General features: G+C 35.9%; 5 protein-coding genes across 6 annotated transcripts in view; 4 read left to right on the forward strand and 1 right to left on the reverse strand.

Annotated features, from left to right (window-relative positions):
- Nucleotides 1-1,024, forward strand: part of LOC112558689 (tetraspanin-9-like) — a 36,166-nt gene extending 35,142 nt beyond the window's left edge. Inside the window, exon 10 of the mRNA XM_025229276.1 lies at nucleotides 993-1,024. Coding sequence (XP_025085061.1) covers nucleotides 993-1,024 — 32 coding nt within the window. The remainder of the gene's footprint in view (nucleotides 1-992) is intronic.
- A 490-nt stretch (nucleotides 1,025-1,514) lies between these two features.
- LOC112559224 (succinate dehydrogenase assembly factor 2, mitochondrial-like) lies at nucleotides 1,515-4,786 on the reverse strand. The gene is made up of 5 exons (XM_025230284.1): nucleotides 4,675-4,786; nucleotides 4,232-4,422; nucleotides 2,729-2,838; nucleotides 2,251-2,353; nucleotides 1,515-1,873 (listed from the first exon to the last, which is right to left on the reverse strand). Exons 1-5 carry the CDS (start codon nucleotides 4,720-4,722, stop codon nucleotides 1,867-1,869), a joined length of 459 nt encoding a protein of 152 aa, XP_025086069.1. The 5' UTR covers nucleotides 4,723-4,786; the 3' UTR covers nucleotides 1,515-1,866.
- A 27-nt stretch (nucleotides 4,787-4,813) lies between these two features.
- On the forward strand, nucleotides 4,814-13,256 carry LOC112559218 (epoxide hydrolase 4-like). 2 transcript variants are annotated; one of them, XM_025230276.1, is made up of 6 exons: nucleotides 4,814-5,218; nucleotides 7,342-7,466; nucleotides 9,743-9,855; nucleotides 10,747-10,915; nucleotides 11,464-11,621; nucleotides 12,212-13,256. In XM_025230276.1, the coding sequence occupies exons 1-6, from the start codon at nucleotides 5,009-5,011 to the stop codon at nucleotides 12,493-12,495; spliced, it is 1,059 nt and encodes a 352-aa protein (XP_025086061.1). In that variant the 5' UTR covers nucleotides 4,814-5,008; the 3' UTR covers nucleotides 12,496-13,256. The 2 variants fall into 2 exon arrangements, with proteins under 2 accessions (XP_025086061.1, XP_025086062.1); XM_025230277.1 differs by lacking the exon at nucleotides 7,342-7,466 and having other exon boundaries at nucleotides 4,816-5,218.
- A 553-nt stretch (nucleotides 13,257-13,809) lies between these two features.
- LOC112559214 (epoxide hydrolase 4-like) lies at nucleotides 13,810-18,288 on the forward strand. The gene is made up of 6 exons (XM_025230270.1): nucleotides 13,810-14,444; nucleotides 14,821-14,945; nucleotides 15,399-15,511; nucleotides 15,757-15,925; nucleotides 16,385-16,542; nucleotides 17,070-18,288. The coding sequence occupies exons 1-6, from the start codon at nucleotides 14,235-14,237 to the stop codon at nucleotides 17,369-17,371; spliced, it is 1,077 nt and encodes a 358-aa protein (XP_025086055.1). The 5' UTR covers nucleotides 13,810-14,234; the 3' UTR covers nucleotides 17,372-18,288.
- A 3,013-nt stretch (nucleotides 18,289-21,301) lies between these two features.
- LOC112559221 (epoxide hydrolase 4-like) lies at nucleotides 21,302-24,714 on the forward strand. The gene is made up of 6 exons (XM_025230281.1): nucleotides 21,302-21,963; nucleotides 22,340-22,464; nucleotides 22,900-23,012; nucleotides 23,256-23,424; nucleotides 23,871-24,026; nucleotides 24,583-24,714. Exons 1-5 carry the CDS (start codon nucleotides 21,835-21,837, stop codon nucleotides 23,989-23,991), a joined length of 657 nt encoding a protein of 218 aa, XP_025086066.1. The 5' UTR covers nucleotides 21,302-21,834; the 3' UTR covers nucleotides 23,992-24,026; nucleotides 24,583-24,714.
- The last annotated feature ends 1,603 nt before the right edge of the window (nucleotides 24,715-26,317 follow it).

Below are 26,317 nucleotides of genomic sequence, written 5' to 3' on the forward strand. Positions count from 1 at the left end.
TTAAATGTCTCTGGCAAATTTCTTTTAGTGTGCACTTGAGTTTTATCATCAAGTATATTTGATTTATATTTTTGAGTCCTCTAAGGTGGTTTTGTTCGCTGTTTATTTGTAATGCCATACAGGATTCTGCTTGGTACACAGTTGGGAGTGCGATTGCTGTGCTAAAGACCTTTGGTTCACTTTTTATGCTTTATTGACTCTTTCCCTTCAGTTATATGCAGGCTACTCTCTATAAATAATCATAAATATATGGCCTTTATAAATATAATCTGCTGTGACATGTTTCAAGTATGTATAAGTATCTTGAATAAACTCATGCTGAAGATTGTACATTTATAGACTAAAAGTGCCACTGAGAACATGACTGTTGAAAAATAAACTAAACTAGGAACAACAACTAGTATAACATGACACAGACCTTCAAATACAGAGTTCTCCATAAACACAGTGTCTGAAGGTAATACTGACTTCAGATGCTTCAACAAGACTTACTAGAGGTGCATGACTCTTGTCAACAGCTGGAGTATGTTTAAAGCATCTGTTGTATTCGTGACTGATTTGTGGTGTAATTTAAAATATTTTACAATGATGAAGTCATCAAAACTAGCATGTCTAGATCTCATTCTCCAATTCAAAATCAGAATTAAGTACCTACATGGATATTTTTTTCCAATACTGTCAGAAGACTTTTAAAGAAGAGTAGAGGTAGCGCATCTGCAAAATCCTGTTGATCCCATACAAGAGTCAAATAACAATGATGAAGTGTGTCACAGAGTCGAGTAGACATTAGAATTTGTTCTTAAAAAAATTTCTCCACTATAGCCAATAAATAGAAATCAGGGCCTATCTCATCAAAGATCAAATGGAAAACAAAAGACATTTATGAATGACAGTTTGACACATCTGAAAGATCAGAAGAGAGATTTGTGGGCCAGCAAATAAATTGTTTAAACCCTTCTAAAGTTTTTCTGCAAATTTTAAAATTGGTGCAGGTGTTAGTGCAGATGGTTATTTCAAGAGATGAATTCAAGGAATATATCTTATGTTAACTTTATGTCCACATTATAATTTGTTTTCAGGATTGTTTTCTTGCTTTGGACTGCTGTTTGGTTGGTTTGGTTTTATGCTGTTCTGAAATTCACCTCTAGCATACTTGTATACCTCAATGAAACATTTGCAGTAGATGCTGGAGTGTCAAGGTTGTCAGTATGTCTCATCTATATCGCCTTCAATGTCTTTGGAACATATTCATCTCAGCATGTTAGCAGAATGATTTGTATGATGATTCATGGGGCTGCAGTGGCAACTGTTGGTGAATTGTAAATGCTGATAGTATTGGAAATATTAAATTGCCTAAAACACAAGCTATACCTTCTTGGTATGACTGACATTAGAATGACGAGTATCTGCAACTAAGGAATATTGCAACAACAAAAAAACTGGTATAAAATAACACACACAGAGCATGAAGGTGCATCTGCCTTTACAAAGCACTTCCTAAGTAACAATATTCCTGAAGTTTCAAACAATACTTTATTTATAACTCTTGTGCAAGCACTATGCTACACATGTGCATATGTACATACATGAAGACAAGCCAATCCACACCTAAAATATGTGAATTAAAATAATTCATGTTATTTCTAACAAGCATGGCTACTGAAAAGAGTTTTTCTGTGTTCTATTCTTGTGTTAACGTACTAGACAGCCACAAACTTCAGTATTTTACAGCGGCGGTGAATGATGATTCCATAGAAAACACTGACATGAAAGGATCCCACAGGCAGCAGAATTGTGCTACACTTAGCTACCAGCAGCCAATCGGTGACTTCTTTCTTAATTAACCACAGAGAAGTTGGCAGGGATTTAGTTTCTGAAAGAGAAGTGCAGATAGTTACAAGTAAGTCTAGACCATGAATCTGATGGCTGAAACACAAACATATGTCACTCTCTAAGTATACTGATGATGATCATTTAGTTTAACAACGTATATCCTAAAAACAGACTTAAAATCACTTTCTTAAATGCATACATATCATTCCCCGCTACCTCATGCATGCTTATAACAATAAAACTTCTAGAAAAGCCAAAAGTCAAAAAAAAAAACAACCAAATACAAAGGACTTAAATAAATCTGCCAGTGAAAACTACTTCTATTGAGAAACTCAATTATAGAGTTACAATATATTCCCATGGCATCTTTACAACAAACTGATTCTTCCTTTAAATGGAACTTATGAATTTACTTACAGGTCAGGCTGGGTAATCCTTGAAGCTTTATCTTCATTACATACATGCTTTTTTAACATATCCATCACTTCATTGTTATATTCATCTGGTGTGGGTTTTACTCCTAATGACAAAAATTAGTTGCAACAGTATAACTAGACAATAATACTTTTGATGATGAAAGTATGCCAGTATCGAAAATAACAGGAATCTTGTCATGATAAAATCATCTGCTGTCAGTAAATAGATAAACACTTATATTCTTCTCTCACTCTCTCTCCCAGGTCAATCTTACTGTGTGCTAATGGCTGAAACAAGAACTGGAAGTAGGGTATTGATGGGTCTCTGTCTTATGCTGTCAGCAATATTATGAGAAGGAAAGGGAGGAAGGGAGTGTTAGCAAGATAATTGCATTTGTATATCTGCATATATGATGTAAGAATGTTACAGATCATGCATACAAAGATATGCATAGCATCTTCAAAGTACATTTAAGTACCTGTCATCCAGTAGTATATTTCCCAGTCATTTGTTGGTCGATTGATCAAACGATCATACATTTTCAGCTGCGGTAATGTGAAGTCTTTGAGGTGCAGTCCAGCAAAAGTACTGCATGGTAATAAGCATTTTCTTTAAAATCAGTTACAATATTTTCCGCTTCACAGAAAGGTCAAAGACAGACAAAGAGATTGCATGAAAAAGTCTACATTGATTAAGAATGTGCCCATAAACGGCAAATTACTATGGCAAATAGAAAATGTCTGTGCATATTATTTATTCACCCTGTTCTAAATTACTAGGAACTCGGTGATCTCTATGTAGGATTATATAACAAAAGGAGCATTTAGGCAGAACAGGACTTCTTAGCAGTTTGTTATTTACATAGTACATCCCTGCTACATGTATAGTATATACCTGCCATATATATATATCTGAATTTATATGAGTCCACCTCCCTATCAGCTTGCCTGTATTCATCTTTTGAATGGCTGCTCCTATAAATGGATGTCTTTTTTTTGTGTGCAACCATTAAATCATGTCAACTCAAGTAAGTGTCTCACTTTCCTAGCCTTTTCAGTCAGTCATCCCTTTACCGGCACCTGTCATTGGGGGGATCACATGGATAGATACAGCAGCTGACAGGGCCCGCCACACTTGCCTATTTTGGGCGATAGTCAGCAGGTCCTGTGCAGGGCGACAGTCCAGTCTTTGACGTTCGTAAGTCAGTTCTTCCTCTGGCCACCCTCCAAGGTGCCTTGAATGATAGCCTTCGACAAGATTTCATGCCATGTCTCATGACCAAAGAAGGCCAGCTTACATCACTTGACTGTTGACATACGGGTGTGGCAATCTTGTTGCTTACAAAGTTGTTGGACATGTTCTTTGTATAAGATCCAGAGCAGCCTCCTCAAATACTTGTTCTCAAATGCCTGGATTCTCCTTTCTGTTTTGGTGAGCAGAGTCCACATGTCACATCTACAGAGCAGGATCGGCACTACCAGGGATTTTTACAGCTTGTGCATGATAGTGAACCTTATGGCTTTTGCCTAGCCATTGATGCGGTTGCTGTCGCGATCCTGATGTGGATATCTGGCATAGAGTTGCCGTCCTTGGAGAGAGTGGCTCTCAAGTATTTGAAGCTGTTTATGTCTTCGAGTTGTACCCTGTTCATATAGATTTCTGCTTTGCCGCTGCCATTGATCATAACTTTACTCTTCTCAGTGTTGGTCTCCATTCCATATGCCTTTTAACTCCCTAGAGACTCTTTGCTGATTTGTTGTTCTTTCCAACTTGAGCCTAACCTACCTTCTTGAATTTGGTTTTTAGCATATTTAATATTTAACATAAATACTGTAATAGTTTTCCCATTAAATATTTCATTGTGTCTGACAGTATTCTATAGTGGTGTTATAGCTCACTATCATTAAGACATCGAGCTGTTAAAAACTTGTGATTTAAGAGGTTTAATATTTTCATTTTTTAATTAATCTTGCTATTTTACCTTAGCAGCAAGCCATTTTCTAGCATTCCACGCTTTCTACTCTGGTACAAAAGCCTTGCTCGCATGCATTCTTCATCTTCGCCTGAACGTTCTTTGTATGGAGGAATAGGTGGCTCAGTGTGGTCTGTAAACAACGGAGTTTCTGAGGAGCACACACGATTTGGTGGTTGTTTTAGATGATTCCTGCATACCTGTAATTGACCGACAACATAGACAAACAATATAAACAATTTGACAGAACTCCGATGTATTTTTTTTCTACTGCATGCTTTAAATATTGACCACCTTAGTAAGCCAAACAGCGAAGGACATGAATTTCCTTCTAACGCAGCTACTGCTAATATATTTAGTGACACTGTAAATATTCCTTTCCAGACTAATTGAAAATTTTAACAGATTTCTTTAAGTTTATAAAAACTGTAAATGCTGCAATCGGAACTTACCAAACTATTACAGAGTCGTGGGATCCGACGAATAAATATCCCTGCCATTCTATCGACCTCGGCGTAAAATGCCTGCGGTTGTCTCCCGTCTAGACTAACCGTGAGACTAAGCTCCCTTGAACAGATTTAAGAGCAGACGAACCCGGAACATCGATGTTATTTATGCCAAGTCTTGCGAAAAGCACTTGAAGTTTGAATGGAAAAAGTACTCAGCCGCATTTAATATAATAGTGTTCCTATTCGTCTTTAAGTTGATAGCTCTAAACATTCAATAATTTGTTCTGTCAGTGTCATCATCTTCGTAAAGGCGAGGAAATCGAAGTGTCTGGGATCAATGGCAGAAGTATCTTTTTTTCTTCGATTTGCACTTCGTTATGGATCACTTATGATAGGGTGCATATATGCAATAATGGCAGTCTTCCGCGTACTTGTAGGCGTCGTAAAGAAAGGACCCCAGACAATATTTTTCTCGAAGAGACGACCGCGTCCCCCGAGGTGCATGCAAGATCCAGCACTAGGTGTAAATGGATATGCCTATTTGGAGGTATAACCATGTTTGATTCATTCATTTCCATATTAATCTTACCTAGTATTTAATCTGTTCTAAACTTTCGAGAAGATTGGATTATACATAGCAATGCATACTATATAACGTACAGTATTAATTTCTAGTTGAAGGAAAATTATTTCTAATACTTTGTGAGTTTGAAAGTTTGATTTTAGGTAAAATGCATAGTTCATAAAATAAAATTGAAACAGTAATATTTGCTTCGATAATGATACTCATTATACATGTTTTCATATATGGGATAAATAGAAGGGGTGTGAACGACTGGACTAAGTCCTAAAAATCACAGATCACTTAAAACAGGACAATAACAGTTGGCAGCCACAATGGCAGAAGTTGAATAAATAGCTGTACTCAAGAGTAAAATAATAAGGATCAGCAGACAAAAAAGAATAACAAACTAATGATAGAGCCAAGTCTACAAACAGGAAAAAAGAAAGACCGATGTCAGATAATTGAGCATGATATGGTAAAAAATGAATCAGGAAAATAGTTAAGATAGGTTTTTTTTTTTTAAGGATATGCTTTAGGCAAATTTTGAAAGTGATACACAAATAATTATCTGTCACGTTATTTGCTCGTGAAGGGAAATCGTGAAGATTGTCAGTACCTATAGGTTCGATATAGGTTGAAACAATTTGAACAGTCCACATGATGATCTGTGCGGTGGATAATATTAATATGATTGTCAGGAACACAGTCCAGGCATTAAAACATATTGAAGCCATTTTTAGAAGGCAGCATTATACCAGTTTGATGACTGTAGCAGCCAATCCTCAAAGCACAATGCAGCCACCATATTAGGGCATGTAAAGAATTAAGGTTTGGCCTAGGATAGTTTACCATGGGATTGTTTTTTAAATTTACTTTTTACCTCCTTTATTTTTTGCATCCTTCACATTTTTTTGTTTTTGGGTTGGTCTTTCAGAATTCAAATTTTTTTGGTGTGTATGTGTGTGTGTGTGAACTCAGAATGAACCTAGAAGTCATCAAGAAAATTATAAAAATTAAATTAATGTTTCATTGCATTCACAGTATTCATAATTTCTCAAGGTGTCATAGATTCACAAAGTCTGTGCACATTTTATTTCGTGAAATATACATATGTAGAAAACAGCTAATCAAATTTGTATCTATATTTTACAATTACTAAGATTAACCTATATTGACCTTATATTGATATATAGTTATCTAACATCTATCTAATATTAACCTAATTTTTATCTGTAAACCTAAATTTACCCAAAATATGGTAAAGTAAATGACAGCAAAAAGTAAAAATTTCTGTCAATCTTAAAAACATTTTCAGAAACACAATTAAAAATTTTTCTAGAGTTACTTCTCCAATGCTTTCTTTTATGTCTTTAACATCAAGAATGTTTGTGATAATTGTTACACCATATTTTCTCTCATTTGTTGGGGGTATGGCACAAATGATGATTGGATGCTTATTGCTCTTTTTTTTGCTGACTCAAATTCTCTAAGGAATGTGTGGCATTAGGATGTAATCATAACATATTGCAAGCAGTATCAAACAAAATGTGTATTTATTGGCAGATATAATATTTTATGTTTGTTGCATGGCTTAACTCTTTAACCTTATATTTTCGTGCTTGTTCACAGCTATTAAATAGTGGTAGAGTTTCTTCTTTGTTTAAATGTATGACAGTCAGCGACAAAAGTCATTTCAGGATGCATATGATTTTGCTATTTGCGATAACAGTTAATGCCAATGACATTCGACATATGGCGCTTTGCTAATGCATGGTGTAATACTTACATTCACATCTGCATGATCTTTGAGGAAATAATTTTATCACCGACAATTGACACTGGAATAATTTATTTCCTCACTTTCACAGATGTGGGAGATCACTATGTGGCTCTCTTTGTTGTATGTGAAGACTAGCTTATGTGTGTTTATGACCACGTAAATCATTGCTGTAATGTAATGTGGTCAATTTTTTGTCAGTCTTTATATACAGCTTACAATGCATCCAAACGGTGTTGGCCAATATTTCCTGCTGGATAGAAATACACACAGTTCATGTGTGATGCATGTAAAGTGCTTATCTCTGATAATGTTGGCAATGATGCAGAATGCTCGTCTGCATTATGTGAGCAATGGCAGCGAGGACAAGCCGCTAATGTTGCTGGTGCATGGCTTTCCTGAATTCTGGTACTCCTGGCGATATCAGTTAAAGGAGTTTAGTAGCCATTACAGGTAAGTTACTTGATGAGCTGTAATGAGAACGGGGTGATATGACAAAAGACAAAGCGTATTCTTCACCAATTTCTGTTTTACAAGCATTAAATGCTATAATCTACTACTTCGTCTGTCTAATGGATATCTGAAAAACTTTGGTAAGACTAAAATGTTTGCTTTCTACCCATTACTCTGTTTTCATTCCATGCCTTTATGACCCAGGGCTGCTTCTTCACCTTCAGACACCCTAGAACCTTCCTGGCCCTGAACTGGAGCACTTCTTTGATGTGACCAGAGAGGGTGTCCACATCACAGTCAGTCATGTTCAGTTCAGCTACATTAAGGCCTTGTAGCTTGTCCAGATCAAAGTGAACTTGAAGGTTGGGCGTGCATCAGTTCAACCTTAGGTTTGTGAAGATGGAACTGTGGTCACTATAAATAACCGCACCTGGAAATGCCCTCATTTGTTGATGCTTGATTTGAAGTGTCTCAGCGGCAAAATAAAGTTAATCTGGTTATGGATCGACCTTCCTGGGAATGCCAGGTCACCCATCTCAACCTTTTGTGAAGATGAAGAGCATTGTTTAAAGTTAACCTGTGGCTTTGAGTGAATTTTAAGAAGCAGCAGGCCCCTTTTATTAGTTTCACCAAGGCTGAAGTGGCCAACCATACCAGTCCATAGCTGATATGTGTTAGGCCTATTTTTAGTCATCCAAGCAAGGTTATGTTGAAAATGAACTGTCTCGCACTGGCGGCTGAGGAGCTATTAGCAGAAGAACAGTCTGAATTTCAAGCAGGCAGGAGCATCTTTGAACAGACATTCAGCAACCACGTCTTAGTAAAAATAATTACCTCCAGCAAGGTAATGATCTCTACCATAGCTTCATCAGCCTTAAGATTTTCTATGGAGTGTGGCACAAGGAGCTGTGGTACGTGTTGTAGAAATTCAATGTTGAGGCAAGTCTCATCCAAACCATCAAACCATTGTATGACAGCTCCAAGAGCATGGTACTCCTAATCAACCAAGTGGGTAAGCTCTTTCTTATGATGATGGGTGTTTTCCAGGGTTGCATCCATCCACAATGCAGTTGAACATCTAATTGGAATTCCTCACACAAGATACACTCCAGGACTACCACACCTCCATATCCATTGAAGGGAGAGCTAATTAAGTAACCTATGCTTTGCTGATGACATTGATCTGATGGTGGGTGGCAACAGTACATTACAAGATCTGACCAGCAAGCTTGTTGCCAGCACAAGTGCGTACGGAATGAAAATCAGCACAGACAAGTCATGGTACCTGGCAGAGTGGAAATCTATGCGAACTGAGTTCAGCTGGAGGAGGTTCAGACTCAACATTAAAGATGATTCTGTATGAGTACTTACAAGGCAGTTGTCACTGGGGCCAGCAGAAGAAGAATTGGCTTGCGAATGAGAAGGAGTAGACTGGGTGTCCTCTAGGATCCCTGCTGGCACACCTTCAGTGTTCATATGTCTTCCTGGGTTTCCCTGGTATTGGTGGATTGGCCCCACAAGGGTGCTAGGTTACTCAAGTTCTGGCTGGTACCAGTTAAGGTAATGATGGTGATGATGATTCCATGCAAGTAAAATGCATCTTGGGTGTCACTGCTTAGCAGTGGGTAAAATAAATAAAATGTATAGAATATATAAACTCAAAGAGTTGATTGATTACTGTCAGAATTGGGCCCTTCAGCCTACTGTAAAAACTGTTGAAAAAACCTTAGAGAGAAATAGAAAAACTAACATCTCTCTTCTCTGCTTTATAATGTTTCGTATTTTCTGGTCATTCCCAACTTTCTTTTACAGATACTTGTATAATGTATATAAAAGGTTGCTTGAACTTGAGAAAACAGAAATTAAACTGCAAAATGTATGTTTGTGTGACTTTAACACTTTACTTACTTTTCTTACAAACTCATGAATGTGTATGTTATCAATACTTTTACATTATGTTTATATATCATCACTTTTGCAGTTTTTCTGAACTTTATTTACTGTACTTTTTTTCATGATTTTCTTTGTTTTTGATTTTTTTTAAAATGACATCTCTGGTTGTCATTTAGTAGTCTCCCCTCTTCACACTTAACTATATTAAGCCTATTCCTTAGCAAATCACACCCATCAGTTTGAATTAATGTTTTAAATTTAATTAAAAGACAGAAGCTATTAGTACTAATGTGGGCATTTCTTTACACTGATGTGAAACATTCAAGTGCTTTAAACTGTGACACTATTATGCATGTGCTGTTTTTTTTCTCTGTCTCTTCAAGAGTGGTTGCTGTAGACCAAAGAGGTTACGGAGATTCAGACAAGCCCAGCAGTGTATATGACTATCGACTGCCTATGCTTGTCAATGATCTGAAGGAGTTGATCATTGCACTTGGTAAAGCAAATTTTATGCTCATAAGTGTAACATTTGTGATGAATCAAAACAATTTATGCGCAATACTTTTGTGAGCTAACAATATCTTTTCAAATTTTTTTGAGGGGGAGGGGGAGGGGAATCTTTAGCAATTTAAATTGTCTGCACTGTATCTTATGTTAGATGATACCACTTATTTTTTCTAATTTGGTTGGTTGGTTGCTTTGGCAAGAAAGTGCTTCCACTTAGAGGGGATTTCACAGTCTGAGGGGAGAGTGAGGGAAGGGGAAATGGAAACCATTGTACCTGGAGAAAAATCCCCAACAGCCAGCCCTTCAAACAGGTATCACAAACATTGTCCCACGATGAGATCTTTACCCAGAGCTTCTCACTGCAGTGGTGACAAGCGATATTTTTAAGCACTACAGGTCTTTTTTTTGTTGTTTTTTTTTATTTTTTTTTTTACTGTTTTGTGAAACATACTTACAAAATGTCAGGTAAATATCTTTATGCATTACATGTATGTAAATGCATATTTGTAAGTAAACAAATGAGAGAAAATTTGCACAACAATTTTCTTTCTTCCTTTATATACAAATCCAAATCACCTTTGCGTATCTAGGATTTCATGTATCTGTTTTGCTTTTTAGACATGGAAGAGGGGATGCTAATTCAAAATCATGATTCTTGATGTCTTCATCTTTAACACACACTGGACTTTTCATGTGTGTCACTGTGATAGATGCCGTAGTTGCTAGCACAGCATAAAACAATTAACCAAACCTGCATGATTTTTGTCATGTAGTTTCTTCTAATGAATGCCCAAGCAGTCAGAATTACAAAGTCACCAGTGTCCAGGGAGTTAAACAGAATCAGAGGTAGCATTTGAATTGTGTGTGATTTGTGTTGCAGACTACAAGAAGTGTGTGTTGGTTGGTCATGACTGGGGTGGCATTGTCGCTTGGGCTTTTGCCCAGACTGTTCCTGATATGGTAGAGCACTTGATTGTCATGAACGCACCATCACCCCATGCCTTTTTAAATCATGCCTCAAACAGTCTCAGCCAGCTGAAGAAGTCTTGGTACCAATCTTTAGTCTTAATGAATATGAAACAATGTAGACACGTTTTTTAGCATTTTTAGTGTGCATACGCATGCACATGCATATGAGCGCAAGTCTGAGAAAAAGAGAGTTTGGCAGGAAAGGCAAATGCCTACAACATGAGGATATTATATAGAAGTACATACATTGTACCAAATAGGAAAAATGTCTGATTATAAATATGTAGTTATGTGGAATTTTTAAAACTAATTTTATAAATGTCATTAAAACATTATTTGTTCTTTTACTATTTCAGTTTCTTTTTTTTCCATTCCCACTTCTGATCACTTCCTGTAGGCTGTGTGTGTAAATAATTTTTTAAGAAATATTGAGATATCAAGTGAAATGGATTTCAACACTTAAAATATACAATTTGTTGAATTTTAAAAAAATAGTCTTTCATGTGTTGGATAAGTTGAACTGAATAAATTGTTAATGCACATCAATAATTTCTAACTAGTTGTAGATGTGAAGATTTTGCAAAACAAATGCTGATGAGCGTTTCTTATTTGGATTATGTCTTTGCAGGTACTTTTTCTTTTTCCAAGTACCTTACATACCTGAGCTGATTATAAGTTTGCTTGACTTTGATTTCTTATCAAATGCCTTCACTGGAAAAACCATGGGTGTTCGATCAGGCAGTGTGACAGAGGATGATGTAGAGGCATACAAATTCACCTTCCAGCGTAAGCATCATCAGTTTGATTACTCAAATATTATAATTATTACAATTATAACAACTGATAAATCAAAAATTTGTCTATATAGTTACAGACTTCTAAGTAGAGAGGAACAATTAGACATTATTTTTAGCACTTACTCAGGAACTGAATGCTGTTTTAGTTTAGAACTGCCATAATATCCATGATCAAATGATCAGAATCATAAGTTGCACAAACTTTTGTTGTATTGCTTATATCATACACATTTATTTATCTCAATCCCAATATAAATAAATGTCAGTTGAGATAAATAAATGTCAGTTTTACTAGGCCCTAAGTGTTTATTGCTGACCATCAGCTAGATTTGCAGTTATTTTGACAATTTTTCCCCAGAAGAATATCATCTGTTCTAGCGAAGTAACTACTGCATTCAAACGTGGAATCAATTCTCTGAAAGTTACATATCTTAAAATTTATTTCTTTATATGATATCACAATGGATTTATGTACATTTCACATTTTCAAATGGCACTTGCATCAAAGAGTTTCAAGTGGACGTGAAACAGTTCTTTAAGATTTATTTGTGTATCTGAATGTTTTCTTTCCCACCTCAGGTAATGGTTTGACAGCACCCATTAACTTCTATCGAGGGCTTGTGCGCTATCCAGATTTTGCTTTTTCCCGGTTACAATCTCTGCAATCCAAAGTTATGTGCCCAACACTCATCATCTGGGGATGCAAGGACGGGGCACTGGAAAAGGAACTGGCTGCCCTTTCTACAGAGATGGTGGCAGGGGAGGTAACTGTCAAATATATTGAAGACTGCAGCCACTGGACCCAGATGGATAGACCTGAACAGGTCAACACGTTTATTCATGAGTTTCTAAAGCAAAACTGAAACTATGGACATGCAGAAAAATACCTGTTGCTAAAGAAGACCAATGTCCTAAGAAATATATAGGCATGGCTATGATGTTTTTCCTTGTGCCTCAGATTTCTTTGGCTCTTGGACAGTAAATTCTTTTCTCAGAGACAACAGATTAATCACATTAATGCTATTTTTATCTTCTTTAAATAAATATGAAATGAATTTAAAGACATTGTAAAGATTATTTTTTTTATATATAAAATCAACCATTTCATCAACATTTGAGAGATCTGCCAACTTTTAATCACATTTGTGAATTTGAATGGAATTTTTTTAATCACATTCTGCAGACATGTTATATTGAATTGATAACATTTGTTTTTATGGATGTTATGGATATTAATTATGTCTGACAAACTGAACAAGTCATTTGGCATTCTGAAGAAGTGCGGTGTAGTGGAACAAATTATTTTACTGATAATATATATACGTGATCTTCAATTTTGAGATCTCTAATTGCTATCCCATAGTTGAGATTTGGCATGATTAAGTTCTATGGATGATTGTACATGAGTGATTGTTGTATGTGTAACAATGGGTGAGAGTGAATAAAAATTTATTTACTTATATATATAAAAGTTTCACCTGCTTTAATTCTTATTATTTTTCTTTATAAAAGACATTCCCTTTACTTCTGGGGAGCCATATATTGTTTTTCTTCTGTGGCTGTTTTGACAGCCGATATTGTTGTTAATCAGTAAATCTTAATAAAATGCGTACAAAGTTGAAATATAGTTTTCTGAATTCTAAGAGTGTATACAAGCAAGATATGAGTATATTATATATACTTATTTTAATCATAAACCGTATTTTTAAATTATAAATGCAATCAAGTATTTAAAGTAGATGTACGTGTTGACCTGCACATGTGTATGCCTCTATATTAATTTAGACATTATATATTTATAGATCTATATTTCCTTATAAATGGATAGGAAACAGAAAAATATACGATGATAGAATACAAGTTTACCAAGATTTCCTTTATAAAATACTGTTGGAATATAGAATGCAAGAGTTAAAAAATGAGTAGAACGGCCGATCGAGTCACGATCGACATTTTAAACCTAATTTTAATTATATTGATTCCTTGATGAGATACTGTTAGGTCACGATGGATATGGCTCACGACTCAATGACATTTTACACAAAATGAAAAAGTTGGTAGAATTAGGGATTGGTTTATGGCTAATTAGGAGTTAGACTACGATTAATTATGGGTTTGTTTGGGTTTTTTTTTTATCTTTGTTTCACGGTGTACGTCATGCATGGCGTCCATAACAACTATGCCAGTATGTCGGTTCGAGTCGTAATGTTGTTCTGGTGACAAAAATTAAAAGGCAAGCAAAACTTTTGTAACACTAGAAGAATATATCAGCAGAAAAAATGTAGATCCGCAGTGAAACACAATCAACACTTCTCTGACAACAAGGGAAGGAGAGACCGCATAGAAGAGATTGTGTATATATGTGGCTTTCTCTTAGCGCCTCGTGCTTTTCGTATCGAAGAACGACGTACAAAATTACCGTTGGAAAGATACTACGAAAATCAACGACTTATAAAAAATACACAAAATTACAACTTTAAAAAAAGACTAAATAAGCACAGCTGGGTTTAAAACTGCAGCGTCATTCTTAAGGCCGAAAACTTTGGACTTTGACCAGTTTGGGGCCGCTCAACATTCAGTAGTGATCACTCTGACATTAGCCATGGTTGAGGATTCGCTTTTATTGCGCTTCGCAGTCACATGCGGATCTTTTACGATAGGGCTAGTCTTTGCAATCATTTCAGTGTTACGAATTTTGATAAACATTGCAAGGAAAGGGCCAGGAACAGTCTTTTACCATAAGAGAAGACCAAGACCTCCTTTATGTATGCAAGACCCAAGTTTGGGCGTCCATGGATATGCCCATCTGGAGGTAAATTTTAAACAGATATTTACAAACTATTCAATTCTATAAACATTTATTGTTAGAGGTTTAGTTTTAACCTGCTTTAAACTATAGTCAGTCTGTACTTGGGTATATTATCTGTTTAACCAATGCAGATCCATTTTATATTTCATTGAAGAAAGTACATGAGCAATTGTTTAAAAAAAAAATTCCAAAACATTTTTTACTTCGATGAACAAAATGTAGGAAAATTGCACGTGTAAATCAAGCTGACTACATAGTCTATTGATTATATCTAACACTCGCTTCTACATTAAAAAAAAATTCACACCATAAAATATCTTAATTGCTGTTCCTCTCTCTCTATATATATCACTAAGTATTTTTTTTTATTGATTACTAGGATGTTCGCCTGCATTATGTAACCAATGGCAGTGAGGACAAGCCACTTTTGCTGCTTGTACATGGATTTCCAGAGTTTTGGTATTCGTGGCGTTACCAACTCAAAGAGTTTCATGATAACTACAGGTCAATATTTTAAATTATGCAATAATTTTCAATGTATGTCATGTCATGTGTGCTGTGCATTATAAATATTGTACAAAAGAACTAAATAATGAGTAAATAATATGTAATAAAGGAAAGATAGACGCACATGTTTAAAACTTGTATATCATAATATAATAATATTAGCATATTGAATGTGTAATTATGATTACTACTTCATTAAGAGATGGTGATAAAACATTACATGACAACTATATAACGATAATCCGAACCAGCATATCACAAGAAGTTATGCTATGGTGATCAATTTTGTATTCACAAAAAGGATTCCAAACAGTACGATAGAACTTCTCATGGTAGCAGCATAATTTAATAAGATAATCTATATTGTAAATTTCTGTAAATGTTTATTGTTAAAAAGGCAAAATTCATGTTCAAGGATAGGTTCTCAATGTTATTTCTATCCGACAACAGAGTGGTAGCTGTTGACCAGAGGGGTTATGGAGATTCTGACAAACCTAATGGTGTACACAACTATACTGTGGCTACACTTGTCAGTGATCTAAGAGAATTGGTTACTACACTTGGTAAGTATGCATCTCTTCACATCATGGAGCCTTACCTTTTTTGAGCCTGTAACATTTCATAAAAATGTATTTAAGAACTATTGATTTTTTAAAAGATTTTTTTATCTTTCTTCAGTAATAGTCTAAATAATGAGTCAGTAACAGATTCTTAAACTTAAATGCAAATGGTGAATATAAGTCTGCCCAAAGCTGATCATTTTGCATTGAATTGAGCATCAGCCAGCATATAATTATCTTTCGTATAGGCTGCAAGAAATGTACTGTAGTTGGCCATGACTGGGGTGGAATTATTGCCTGGGCATTTGCCCAGACAACTCCTGACATGGTGGAACGTCTGATTATCCTTAACTGCCCGTCCTCTGCTGCCTATGTCAAGCATTGCAGTAATGGTTTGAGTCAGCTAAAAAAGTCTTGGTATGTTACAAGGACATATGCATAATAAAAGTAATAGTTGCATGCTGCAATATATGAAACCTGTTTATTTTAGAGAAGGTCAGTTAGTTATAGCTTTTGCAGGACAGAGCTTTGTGTATTCAATGTATAAAATGCGCTTCATAAGTTTATCAGAGAGATTAAAACTGAAGGCCATCAAAATCAACAATACTTTTTATCTGCTTTCAAGGGCTAAGCACAGATGCAGAAAAGAAAGTGTTTTTGTGGTAAAGGGTAAGGTGTGTATCAAAAAGATAAATTATCCCTATCATTGATATGTTCAGCTCTCTCTTTCTTTTTTGTTGTAAAATAAAACACATCTGAGTAACTTTTTGAAAATATATTCCTTTTTTTTTTTACCCTATTACATTTTACTTAAGATTTGTTGTCTTGACAGATGCTATGAAATCTTGTGGATTATCACATGACTTTTTATTTCAGGTACATAACCTTGTTCCAGGTACCATGGATACCTGAACTGTTTCTGAGCACAGAAGACTATGCTGCTTTGACTAACTCTTTCACAGCAAGACCTATGGGAGTTCGTTCAGGAGCAATGACTGAAAATGATGTGGAGGCTTATAAATATACTTTTCAGCGTAAGCATCCACTAATGGTTCACATCTCACAGTTTTCATTGATATTGCCTTTTCATAACTTTGAAAGTTATGGGGGAAACGACAAGATTCAGAAATTTTACCCAATAATTTGATCATGAAAGCAAAGATTACAAGACATAAAATAATAAAACTCTTCACTGAACATCTGACATTTTCTTTAGTATTTTTTCTTTATTTTTCATGATGTCCCAGATCAACATATCATACCACATTAGTGTCCAATTTATGTTTTCTTGCATTATTGTGTTGCATTGACTTGCAATAGGAGTAAAATTTTGATGTTAAAAATCTAAGTAAATTTTAAGTGTTCCGACAGTTTCTGTGAAATCAAGTGTGCATTTCATAAAGTTAATTTTAATCTTTTGGCGTGGGAACTTTAAGAGATAAACTTTCAGACTTAAACAAACATTTATGTACATAAGCATTAAACATTTTATGATAGATATAACTATAAGCATTTGCTTTATTTTCATTACTTTTTATGTTTATGATGTGGGTTTTTTCAGGCAATGGCTTCACTGCACCATTAAACTACTATCGGGCTCTCCTACGTTATCCACAGTTTGCTTTTATTCGCCTTCAGTCACCACAACTCAGAGTTACATGCCCAACTCTCATCATCTGGGGATGCAATGATGCTGCACTGGACAAGGAACTGGCTGCTCTGTCTGCAGAGACGGTGGAAGGGGATGTCACTGTCAAGTACATCGAAGAATGCAGCCACTGGACCCAGATGGACAGACCCGAAGATGTCAACAAGTACATGAGGGAGTTTCTCGAGAAAACTGAAAAGAAGACTATGCTGTGAATGACAATTCAGGAGTATGTGAGAGTGATTCCAGCTTACTAGCTTAAGGGGACTGCTCTTTCTCTCTCTCTGTTTTATTTGTTTGGATCTGTGTTGACTCTGGTGCTGCCTGTTGCCTTGTTCTTTTTGTTGTTCATTTTATGTTACTTTTGATTGTTATGTGAAAGCACCAGCTTTTTTTCTACTGAAAACAACTTCTTTCATTAATGTTGTTTTACAGCCTGTTCAACTGAGCCATCTTGTATAAACATTTTTTGCTTGATAGGATTCCTTGTTGCCGTTTCTCTTTTGGTTTTTGCTTTTGATTGACAGATATGTATTTTTCAATTTTTTTCATGTACAGACCTAGTGCTTTTTTCATTACGTTTTCTGCTCCATCTTTACATTTTTTATTTGTGCACATACAGAAAATATCAATTGCACTCATGATGAAAAGTGTTTTTATTCTTCCTTCTTGCTTCATGGATTTTGTCAACTACTGATAACTCATACTACCTTGTTTACAGAATTGGTGACTTTGTGCTCCTAGCAGTTATTGTATAATGTTTTTGTGAAGCACTTTGAACCTACCTTGATTGGAAAAGGAACTATAAAAAAGCTCATGATTATTATTGCTGCTATAATTTCATGTAACAAACTTAAAGTGCTTTACGCACATACAGGTGCATAAACACATACTTTTCTAGAATAAGCATGCATGCACAGGCACACACGTATATACACATACACAGAGGATGCGGGAAAATAGAGTAACCAGCGAAAACCAACAAAGGTCGGGTTAGTCATGCAGTTATGTGTCACATATAGGTATGCTGGAGCCAAGATGTGAACCCAGAACACCCAATTTTCATTATGGTGACAAGCATGTTTGCCACTGTACTACCTGGACCTCAGTTAAATAAAGATTTTAACTTTAATACAAGTTAGAATTTACTTTCTATTCCCTTATGCAGAGCATAAGATTGAATTGTGGTATCATAGCAGGATTCATATCTCCACATACAACTCCACAACATACACTGTATAACCAGTTTTGCTAGTTCCTAAAATAATATTACTCGTTGCACATTGTCATAAGCTTTCTAGAAATGTATAAATGCTACATATAGCTTCGTGTTCTGGGATAATTCTCTACTGCTGCATATCAGGTAAAAATATTGTCTACTGCTGAGTAGTTACTCCGAAAACCTGCTTGTGTTTCATCAATTAATTGATTGTTTTCTGCCCACTGAGTTAATGTTTTGTTTAGAATATTGTAAATACTTTACGTAATGTATTAGTAAGGGAGATCACCTGGCTGATTGGGGTCACCCTTTTTGTAAAGTAGGATAATAATAGATTTAGTCCATTCCTTGGGCCATGATCCCAGCTCATAAATAGAATTGAACAGTTTGACAAGGAAAGAAGTAATAACATTAGATGCTGCTTTTAATATTTCATTGACAATACCATCAGGGCCATCTGCTTTACCACTTTTAAACTGCTTCTTTCGGCTTCTTCTGTGATCTGATTGTCCAAGGGTCGGACATCAGGTTTCATTTCATTACAGGTGTTTTCACAAATTAAGGTTCTCTTGACTCCATATCCATCACCCCTTCATTCAGTATGGTTTGAAAGTGCTTTACCCAATCCTCTTCACTTATTTGCCCCGCTACTAACTGTCTGCTGTAGTAGATCGATGTGTTTCCGGTTTGTTGTTTTTTATATATATAACTGATTTTGTGCCCACAGAGGCAACATTCTGCAATAGTTGACAGCCATCAGACGACGACTCGATCCCTCTTGCTGTCTGGCACATCAGGGTTGTGGAGGCCGAAAGGGAGCTGGCAGCTAAGAGACTGCATGTTTTCAGAGATCTTCCTCCCGCGTCGCCGATATCACAGATCGTGATTGTTGGGAGGGGGAGGGAGTGTCTGTCTTCCACATGAAGGTTTTTATTTTTATAGAAGGCGATCTTACCCTCATCACGGGCTCTTTGAGTCTTTGTATACATTCCGTCTGCCTCCTGGTCAGATCATTTCCCACAGCCCTCAGTTTGCCTTGGAAGGATTTACTTCCAATAAAGCGTATTTTTGTCAGATCATCTTTGAAACCTCACGATCAGACGCCTAGGACGTGAAGCATCCGGTCTCCCGAGCTGGTGTGTCTTGATGAGCCCCCACAGCTCGTTCAGAAGTACTGCGACCACCTTTTTCGGCACATACAACAAAGTTTTCTTGGCTGGTCTCTAAAAATTCAAAGATTTTCCCATTATTTACTCGTGGTACTGCTTCCATGATGTCGATTTCACCTTCAGTTTCCTCCAGTCTTTTCTGTAGCTGTTTATTTTCTACTTCCAAAGCCACGATGCGATTTTTGTTCTCCTGTATTCGCTCGTTAGTTGCAGGGATTTTTTTTTTTTTTTTTTGGAGACTATTAATGTGTTGCACAGTCGCTTGTTGCGCAGCCTAAAATTGCTCAGAAATCTAATGGGTAATGGTTTCTCCGACATCCCAAATCCAATTGTCAATGGTCGATGTATCGTGCTGCGTCCCTACAGCCGACCAACACTAGACACTGATGATGATGTTTGGCGAAACAGTATTTATCAAACAAGAACAAAATGGCGCTACCGGTCAGCTCAAAACGCAGAAGAGTATAACTACATCAAACCCCGGATATATCCTCAGGGCATAACTCTTATCACGACAGTCGACACCAAATTTAATGGAGCAGGTGCCTCGTCTGACGGCCCCTAAGGACGGTGCTGGCCAAGAGACTTCTTCACGCTCTGGCAGTTCCAACTTTGCCTTGCAAGGCCAAGGCCGCCATGGCTCTACGCCACGTAAGATGCACAAAACTCCACAGAAAACGGCCACAAATTGCACAAAAACTTTGATTTTCTGCTGGCATTTTCACGGGCATTGGCTAGCGTAACGTTTGATTTAAAAGTTGATGTAGCTGTCGTAGTTATCACACCAACAACAGAGCACCACATACACAGACATACACCCTCGTTCGTGAACAGAACTCACTCCATATATGTGTGTGTGTGTGAGTGAGAGAGGGAGAAAGAGAAAGTATGATTCTATCTGCAATCAAATCTTTTTAACCACCAAAGAAAGGAAAGTAAGATTTTAAGTCTTATAATTTTAAAATCTCTACTCTCTATCCCATAGTTGAGATTCAGCATGATTAAATTCCATGGATGATTGTACATGACTGATTGTTGTATGTGTGACCATGGATAAGAGTGAATACAATTTATTGACTTATATATATATATATTCACCTGGTTAAATGCTCATGATTTTCTTCATAAAACACATCCCCTGATAACTTTACTTCTGGGGAGCCATCTTTTGTTTTTATTTTGTGGCTGTTTTGACAACCCATATTGTTGTTGATCTAGTAATTTTAACAAAAAGTGTACCAAGTTGAAGTAGTTTTTTGGATTCTAAAGTGTACAAGCAACATTTTATATATATAAATTTTAAACATAAACCTTACTTTTAAGTACACACATGAAATCAATTTATTTAAAAAACGTTGACCTGCACAGCTGTATGCCTCTATTAGTTAATACATTATATTTATAGATCTATATATATATATTTCTTTAAATGGGTTGGTGGAAAGGAACAGCAAATAATGGACATCAATTGCGGAATTTTTACAGCACGATAGTTCTACAAATCAAATGCCTTATTGTGAGCTCATGGTAAATCGTACAAATTTCGCTAGAACTGCACTACACGCTACACACTCTGTGTATGTGCCACACGTTAGCAGAAGTCAAAACATGGAAGTCTGGGATGCTGCTAGGTCACGAGGTATACAGCTTTAGGATGGCTTACGACGAAATGACATTTTTTTACATTACGGAGAAAGTTGGTAAAATTAGGGATTGGTTTAGGAATAATTGAGGGTTAGACTACGATTAAGATTATTATTTTTTTAATCCTGGTTTTACGGTGCACGTCATGGCGTCCATAGCAACCTATGTCAGTTCGTCGTAAAGTTGTTCCAGTCATAAAAGGCAAGCAACGTTTTTGTAACACTAAAAGGATATATTTCCCAAAAAATCTTGTAGATCGGCAGTGAAACTTAATCAACACTTCTCTGACAGAAAGGGAAGGGGAGACCGCATAGAAGAGATTGTATGTGGCTTTCCTTCAGCGCCTTGATCATACTTTTCGTTTTGAACAACGACGTACAAAATTACCGTTGGAAAGATACTACGAAAATCAACGACTTGGGAAAAAAATATACAAAATTACAACTTAAAAAAATACTAAATAATCACAGCTGGGTTTAAAACTGCAGCGTGCATTCTTAAGGAAGGACGAAGACTTTTTTACTTTGACGGATTCATGCAGTTGCGATCGCTCAAACATTAGCCATGGTTGACGATTCGCTTAAATTGCGCTTCACAATCACATGCGGATCCTTTGTGATAGGACTAGTCTTTGCAATTATTTCAAATGTTCAAAATTTTGATAAACATTGCAAAAAAAGGACCAAGTGCAGTCCTTTACCCTAAGAGAAGACCAAGACCACCTTTTTGTATGCAAGACCCAAGTTTGGGTGTCCATGGATATGCCCATCTGGAGGTAAATTTTAAACAGATATTTACAAAGTATTCAATTCTATAAACATTTATTGTTAAGGGTTTAGTTTTCACCTGCTTTAAAATATCGCCAGTCTGTACTTGGGTATATTTTCTGTTTAACGCCTGTAGATCCATTTTATATTTCATTGAAAAAAGTACAATTCTTACAGAAAAAAATTCCAAAACATCATTTTTACTTCGATAGACAAAATGTAGAAAAATTGATTACATTGTATATCAAGCTGACTACATGTTGTTGTCAATGGATTATATCTAACACTGGTAGCTTCCACATTAAAAACCTAAAAAATTTACACCATAAAATATCTTTGCAGTTCCTCTATATCTCTCTTAGTATTTTTAAAATTTATTACTAGGATGTTCGCCTGCATTATGTAACCAATGGCAGTGAGGACAAGCCACTTTTGCTGCTTGTACATGGATTTCCAGAGTTTTGGTATTCGTGGCGTTACCAACTCAAAGAGTTTCATGATAACTACAGGTCAATATTTTAAATTATGCAATAATTTCAATGTATGTCATGTCATTATAAATATTGTACAAAATAACTAAATGAGTAAATATTAATAAAGGAAAGATAGACGCACATGTTTAAAACTTGTATATCATAATATAATAATATTAGCATATTGAATGTGTAATTATAATTACTACTTCATTAAGAGATGGTGATAAAACATTACATGACAACTATATAATGATAATCTGAACCAGCATATCACAAGAATTTATGCTATGGTGGATCAATTTTGTATTCACAAAAAGCATCCCAAACAGCACCATAGAACTTTTGATGATAGCAGAATAATTTAATAAGATAATTCATATTGTAATTTTCTGTAAGTTTTTATTATTGAAAGAAGGCTAAATTCATATACAAGGATATGTTCTCAATGTTATTTCTATCCAACAACAGAGTGGTAGCTGTTGACCAGAGGGGTTATGGAGATTCTGACAAACCTAATGGTGTACACAACTATACTGTGGCTACACTTGTCAGTGATCTAAGAGAATTGGTTACTACACTTGGTAAGTATGCACCTCTTCATGGAGCCTTACCTTTTTTGAACCTAAAACATTTCCTTATAGTGTATTTAAGAACTATTGATTTTTTTTTTTTACTTTCTTCAGTAATAGTCTTAATAATGAGTCGGTAACAGATTCTTAGACTTAAATGCAAATGGTGAATATAAGTCTTCCCAACTCTGATCATTTTTGCATTGAACTGAACATCAACCTGCACATAATTATCTTTCTTTATTTTTCGTATAGGCTGCAAGAAATGTACTGTAGTTGGCCATGACTGGGGTGGAATTATTGCCTGGGCATTTGCCCAGACAACTCCTGACATGGTGGAACGTCTGATTATCCTTAACTGCCCGTCCTCTGCTGCCTATGTCAAGCATTGCAGTAATGGTTTGAGTCAGCTAAAAAAGTCTTGGTATGTTACAAGGACATATGCATAATAAAAGTAATAGCTGCATGCTGCTATAAATGAAACCTGTTTATTTTAGAGGTCAGTTAGTTATAGCTTTTTCAGGACAAGAGTTTTGTGTATTCAATGCATAAAATGCACTTCATAAGTAAAAAAGTTTATCAGAGAGATTAAAACTGAAGGCCATCGGAATAAACAATAGTTTTTAATCTGCTTTCAAGTGTGAAGCACAGATGCAGAAAAGAAAGTGTAGGGAGTGTATAAAAAAGATAAATATCACTGTCATTGACACATTTCGGTCTCTATTTTTTTGCATTGTAGAATAAACACATCTTATTTGCTTTTTCAAAATGGATTTTTTTTTTGCCTGTTACATTTTGTTTGAAAATTTGTTGTCGTTGACAGATGCTGCTATGAAATCTTGTGGATTATCACATGACTTTTTATTTCAGGTACATGACCTTATTCCAGGTGCCACGTGTACCTGAACTGTTTCTGAGCACAGAAGACTATGCTGCTTTGACTCTTTTTCACAGCAAGACCTATGGGAGTTCGTTCAGGAGCAATGACTGAAAATGATGTGGAGGCTTATAAATATACTTTTCAGCGTAAGCATCCACTAACGGTTCATGTGCCAACAGTTTTCATTGATATTGTCTTCTCACAACTTTAAAAGGTTATGGGAGAAATGACAAGATTCAGACATTTTACCCAATAATTTGATCATGAAAGCAAAGATTACAAGACATAAAATAAAAGATAAGTCTTCACCCAATACCTGGTTTTCTTTAGTTTTGTTTTCGGGGAGAGAAGAATTTTCTTTCTTTCTTTTTCATGGAGATGATGTTCGAAATCAACATATCATACCACATTAAGTGTGCAGTTTATGCATTATTGTGTTGCATTGACTTGCAATAGGACAATCTTTATGTTAAAAATAGGCGTAAATCTTAAAAGTGTGCTGTCAGTTTCTGTGAAATCAAGTGTTCATTTCATAAAGTTAATTTTAATTTTTTGGTGTGGGGAACTTTAAGAGATAAAATTTTCAGCTTTTAACCTGTCAAAAATATTTGTACATAAATATTAAACATTTTATGATAGAAAACTTTAAGCAGTTGTTTTAATTTAATTTTTTTTTTATGTTTATGATGTGGGTTTTTTCAGGCAATGGCTTCACTGCACCATTAAACTACTATCGGGCTCTCCTGCGTTATCCTCAGTTTGCTTTTATTCGCCTTCAGTCACCACAACTCAGAGTTACATGCCCAACTCTCATCATCTGGGGATGCAATGATGCTGCACTGGACAAGGAACTGGCTGCTCTGTCTGCAGAGACGGTGGAAGGGGATGTCACTGTCAAGTATATCGAAGACTGCAGCCACTGGACCCAGATGGACAGACCCGAAGAAGTCAACAAATACATGAGGGAGTTTCTCGAGAAAACTGAAAAGAAGACCATATGCTGTGAATGACAATTCAAGAGTATGTGAGAGTGATGTTCCTCCAGCTAACAGGCTTGAGGGGACTGTTCTGTCTTTTGTCTGTATCTGTGTTGACTGGTGTTGCCTGTTGCCTTTTTGTACATTTTATGTCTACTTTTGATTGGTATGCAACTGCACCAGGTCATTTCTACTAAAAACTACTTCTATCACTACATTTGTCTTCCGCCTGTTTTTTGCATGGTAGGATTTGTCTTTTGTTTTTTATTGTTTATTTGTTGGTTTTTTAATTCTAGACAGACATGCAATCTTTAGAGCTTTTTAATGTACAGACCTTGTGTTTTGTCGTTACATTTTCTGCTTCATGTTTACATCTTGAATTTGTGCATTTAATGAGCGTCACTAGACTAACGAGAAGTGTTTTTATTCTTCTTCCTGCTTCATGGATTTTCTTAGCTACTGATAACTCATACCTTATTTTCTGAATAGGCGATCTTGCGCTCCTAGGAGTTATTGTATTATGTAAAGCAGAGCATATGATTTCATTATAATATCATAGGATGATTCGTATATCCACATGCAATTCATCTTTAGTAAAGGCAGGGTTGTGCTTAAGGGCAGGCAACGAGGCATCTGCATACGACCCCTCGGGTTTGATGGTCGTCACGGACTCCACGCTTTTGATTAATATCGTAACTAGGCTCCAAATTAATTCCTTTGCCTCGATCGGGCTAAGAACGTACAGGCAATGCAGTTAATGAACCTGAGAAATAGAGAAGATTAACTCGAAAAAAGCTGTGTCAATATCAGAAAAAGCGCAGCTATAAAGTGAGTGATTATATTAACGTGAGATCAATTTTGTACAGTATTCTTTCTACAGTCAGATAGAAAAATATTTTTATTTTGTATAATTTTTTGCACTTCATGGTTTCTTGCAGCTTGAAACAAAGCAGAAATATATACCGAGGTAGAAATGCAGAAATAAAGGAGATCATGACCAGTGTAAACCGCAGCATTCACACGACTTTCTTTTTACTGGATTTGAACTCATAGAAGACAAAGCAAACAGAAGACAAAGCCGAAGTTGTGAACTTCACATTTAAAGCGCTGGATTCCATGTATGCAGAAAACAGTTTATTACTGCTTCAAAAATATTTTGTTATGTAGTGATGAAATAATTCAATAGTAATATGATTTATTTTTTATATTTTGCCATATTTTACCGCCCCCCTCCCACCTCCAAAAAAATGACAAGCTCTTATATACAAATTTTGTACTGGAGTATTCATGATTATTCTCATTTATATTAAGAAATAAAACTATACATCTTCGCAGTTTTATTTTATGCTGATACTTTTTGTAACTGTGTGTGTTACCCGCACGTAAGATTATAAGAATATGTACAGAGCCCGATCACCACCACGGTGGGCTACCCTCTCCTGGCAACAATGAAGCGACTT

The sequence above is a fragment of the Pomacea canaliculata genome, linkage group LG3 (genome assembly GCF_003073045.1).
Source record: "Pomacea canaliculata isolate SZHN2017 linkage group LG3, ASM307304v1, whole genome shotgun sequence".
Taxonomy (NCBI): domain Eukaryota; kingdom Metazoa; phylum Mollusca; class Gastropoda; order Architaenioglossa; family Ampullariidae; genus Pomacea; species Pomacea canaliculata.